At 32.6% G+C, this 3,735-nt stretch overlaps 1 protein-coding gene across 1 annotated transcript; it reads left to right on the top strand.

Moving 5' to 3' along the window:
• The first annotated feature begins 307 nt into the window (after positions 1-307).
• On the top strand, positions 308-2,485 carry LOC139495404 (uncharacterized). The gene has a single exon (XM_071283706.1). The coding sequence runs from the start codon at positions 308-310 to the stop codon at positions 2,483-2,485; it is 2,178 nt and encodes a 725-aa protein (XP_071139807.1).
• The last annotated feature ends 1,250 nt before the right edge of the window (positions 2,486-3,735 follow it).

The raw sequence follows: 3,735 nt of genomic DNA, 5'->3' as shown, positions 1-3,735 counted from the left end.
AGAAATAATTTAAGATTTTATTGACATTTTATGCCGTCGCTTCACTTCATATATTTGACCATATGAAAAGAAAATTAAACATTTGATCTGCAGCAACAATCGCTATCATATTTAAAGTTTGTACTTATTTTCCCTTTTCCTGCAACGTATTGTATTTCAGGTAAATATAAAGATAAGATAAGATAAGATATAAACTTCCGGTAACATGGCGGCGCCCATGCATTTTAAAAAGCTCCTATAAAATAACCATACAAAGATGTTGGGAAGCATGAAACCATAAAAAATGATTACAACAATGTGATAAAAAATGTCTAGACAAGTAAAACCACCGTCAAAATTAAGCGATTGTTTTACTGGCGACGAAATAGACAATATTATTGATGACGCAACCATCAACATTGAACAACACGAGTCCCGTGACGAGACCCCCATTATACATGATCAATGCGATGGGAAGACGAACAATGTGTCTTTTAAAACAAATCGGGCGAATATTTGGAAAAAATCCATTTACTCATACTTTGAACACTGTTCTGAACTTAAAGATGGTGCCACTATTAAAATCCAATGCAAGGGAAACAACCCTGATGAAACTATTGGCGTAAAATTTAATTTTTACAAATCCGGAATGGTAACTATTCAAGGAGCAAAATGTAAAGTCTTTACCTCCAAGTACTTTGAAACCCTTAAAGTTATTGTTAACCAAAATGCTGCCAATTCTGAAGATGAATGTAAGCAAACCCACAATGATACAATAACAGTTAAAGAAAACATGGACATTTTTGACTGTCCTGAAAACTCTGACTACGATGAAACTAAACCTAAAGTTCTTGATGAGTCTACCAACGACAAAACAATTATAGAAATGTCAGAAATAGCAAACGCATCTTCTAATGATACAAATGTTTCAACACCAATTGTAAAGAAAAGAGTTTTTCTTCATGAAAACATAACACCAATATCATCTCCAAAAGTTAAAGAAAGATTAGCAGAACACCAAGAAACACTAGCTGTTAAACTTTCATGTATAAATACCGCCCTGATAAACGTTGATTCTGCAATACAAACTATTACAAACCTTGTATCAGAAGTGAGAGCAGTAGCTGCTAAATTCTCCTCAGACTTTGGAGGTCAATTAACAAAAAACAATAAAGTCTTTAAAGAGCTATTGGATTCCTTAGAATCCAAAGTAAAACATAGTAACCAAGGTGTCGAATCACTGCATGTCAAAGCCAACGTAACTGACAATCAACTAAAAAAACTTACTGAAAATCAGGAAGGTATCATGGCTAAATTGGATGAAATTTCTCAACAACTATTAATTAAAACATCTAATGAAGAATCCAGTGTCGACAATATTTCCAATACTTGGGAAAATATTGAGAAACACATTGATATTAAAAACACAGATAGCCTAAATTCTAAAAGCAAACCCATGCAACAACAAGAAAATGGGCAACTGACTCCAAAGATTAACAAAATGCCTCTGAAAAATAATTTAGATGATAAATTATTACAATGCGATAATCTTTTACTAAGTGACTCAATATTGAAGAGGATTACCCCTAGCCAATTTTCTCCAAATGAAACCACAAAGAAAAGATACATACGAGGTGGTGCAAATACTTGCACACAGTTCATTAACAACAATGGTGAAAACTTCCGTCCAAAAAGAGTGTTAATACACATTGGTGCACGTGACGTGCAAAAAGATGGCGTCAACAAAAATGAATTCAAACTTATGTTTGAATCTATCATTAAAACATGGCCGACCTCGGACATTTACATCTTACCAATTCTATATAGGAAAGATATTGAAAACCTTACTATTGATGAAGCAAACGACAGGATAATATCCGTAGCTCATGACTATCCATCTTTCAACATACTCAAACGTTTTATACCCACAGACGATATGTTCTTCGACTATGTACACCTCAATGACAGCAGAGGAATACCTGCAATTGTGAAATTTTTGAAGCGCCAGATGAAGATCCCATTCACGCAAGCTAACACGCCACCAAGGATTAGTAACAAACCTAGTGTGTATCACGGCGAAACGAAAAACTACAGACAAAACAAGGCTGACATTAATAACAACAATCAATACTCACCGCCGCACAGAAATCCGTACTATAACAATAATACAGGCCAACCACTACTGAGGAATCCATACAATAACAATGGTCAATACCAACCACCAATTGAAAACCCAAATTATAACAATAGTCAATACCAACAATCGCGTGGAAAAAGTCAATACCAACTACCAATGGAAAACCCAAATCATAACAATAGTCAATACCAACAATCGATCGGAAATAGTCAATACCAACCACCAATGGAAAACCCAAATTATAACAATAATCAATACCAACAACCGCTAGGAAATCCACCTGGTCCACCCATCAACATGCCATACTTCAACCCTTGGCTTTTCAAACCTTGGAACATGCCACCAGCTATGCAGAGAATGGACTTCTAATAAATATTTTCTTTATCAATTTGTGAGTGAACCATTCTGATTCTCATTGTTAACTGTCAGAACTGTATTATTTTTTTATATATTTGTTGTTTTTTTTTTTTTACTTTGTTTATTATTTCTTTTGGTTGTTATTCATTTTACATTGAAAATATGAATTGTGTATCATATATCAATATAACATTATATTTGTACCATTATGTATCTTGATATCATTTACATATATCCTGAGTACATTGATTCTAGTCATTGCCTGTGCATCATCAACAGTTAATATATCTTCATTTTATTTTTATGTATCTTTTTATCAATCTTTTTCTTCAAGCTTACTTATGAATTAGAGTTATCCCTCTTTACACCAAAAATGTCAATAATTGACCTCTTAATGCACCTATAAAGTAAATTGTTAACTTTTTTTGTTTTTTGTTTTTTTTTGTGTGTTTTATTTCTTATATTATTATTTAAAGGTACCTAGACCATAGGACATTCATTAAGGTATTTAATATCTTCATTTATAACCAAACCAACATCTAAACACATGCAATCATGTCATAAAAAATCCAATTTATTACAAAACTTCCCAACATCTTGCCATCATTGATTCTTTAACAATGACCACGAATAACCTGAAAATTGGTTTATGGAATATCCAGGGCTTAAATCAAGACAAAATTAAGGACCCTACTTTTTTGAATATTATATCTAATATGCATCTATTTAGTTTAATTGAAACATGGAGTGACAGTGGAACTACTTTGAATATACCAGATTATGCACTTATTTGCAACAGTAGTCGATCTAAACATAAAAAAGCAAGGCGTAATTCTGGTGGAATTGCAATATATGCCAAACTTTCTTTGATCAAAGGTTTGACTAAGCTTCCTAATGAACATAGTGATATACAGTGGGTAAAGCTTAACCATAAGTTTTTTAATCTTCCTAAAGATATATATCTTGCTTTTATCTATTTTTCCCCAGAAAATTCTTCTGGGCAACCAAAAGATATTGAAGAAATGTATTCAAAATTACTCTGTAATATAGAAAACTATAGTCAATATGGTGAAGTATTGATTCAAGGCGATTTTAATGCCTACACTAGCACAACACCAGACTTTGTATACTCTGATGAATCTATTTATCCTCATGCTGAGGATGATAGCTATATATATGATATAGGTACACCAAGAAATAATCTTGATCATAAAAGGCCAAATAAGAGTGGCAAATTATTAATCGAGCTTTGTAAAGAAGCT

Source organism: Mytilus edulis, chromosome 11 (assembly GCF_963676685.1).
Source record: "Mytilus edulis chromosome 11, xbMytEdul2.2, whole genome shotgun sequence".
Classification (NCBI taxonomy): domain Eukaryota; kingdom Metazoa; phylum Mollusca; class Bivalvia; order Mytilida; family Mytilidae; genus Mytilus; species Mytilus edulis.
The sequence above is the reverse complement of the archived record's forward strand: the minus strand, read 5'-3'. Positions and strand labels throughout refer to the sequence as shown.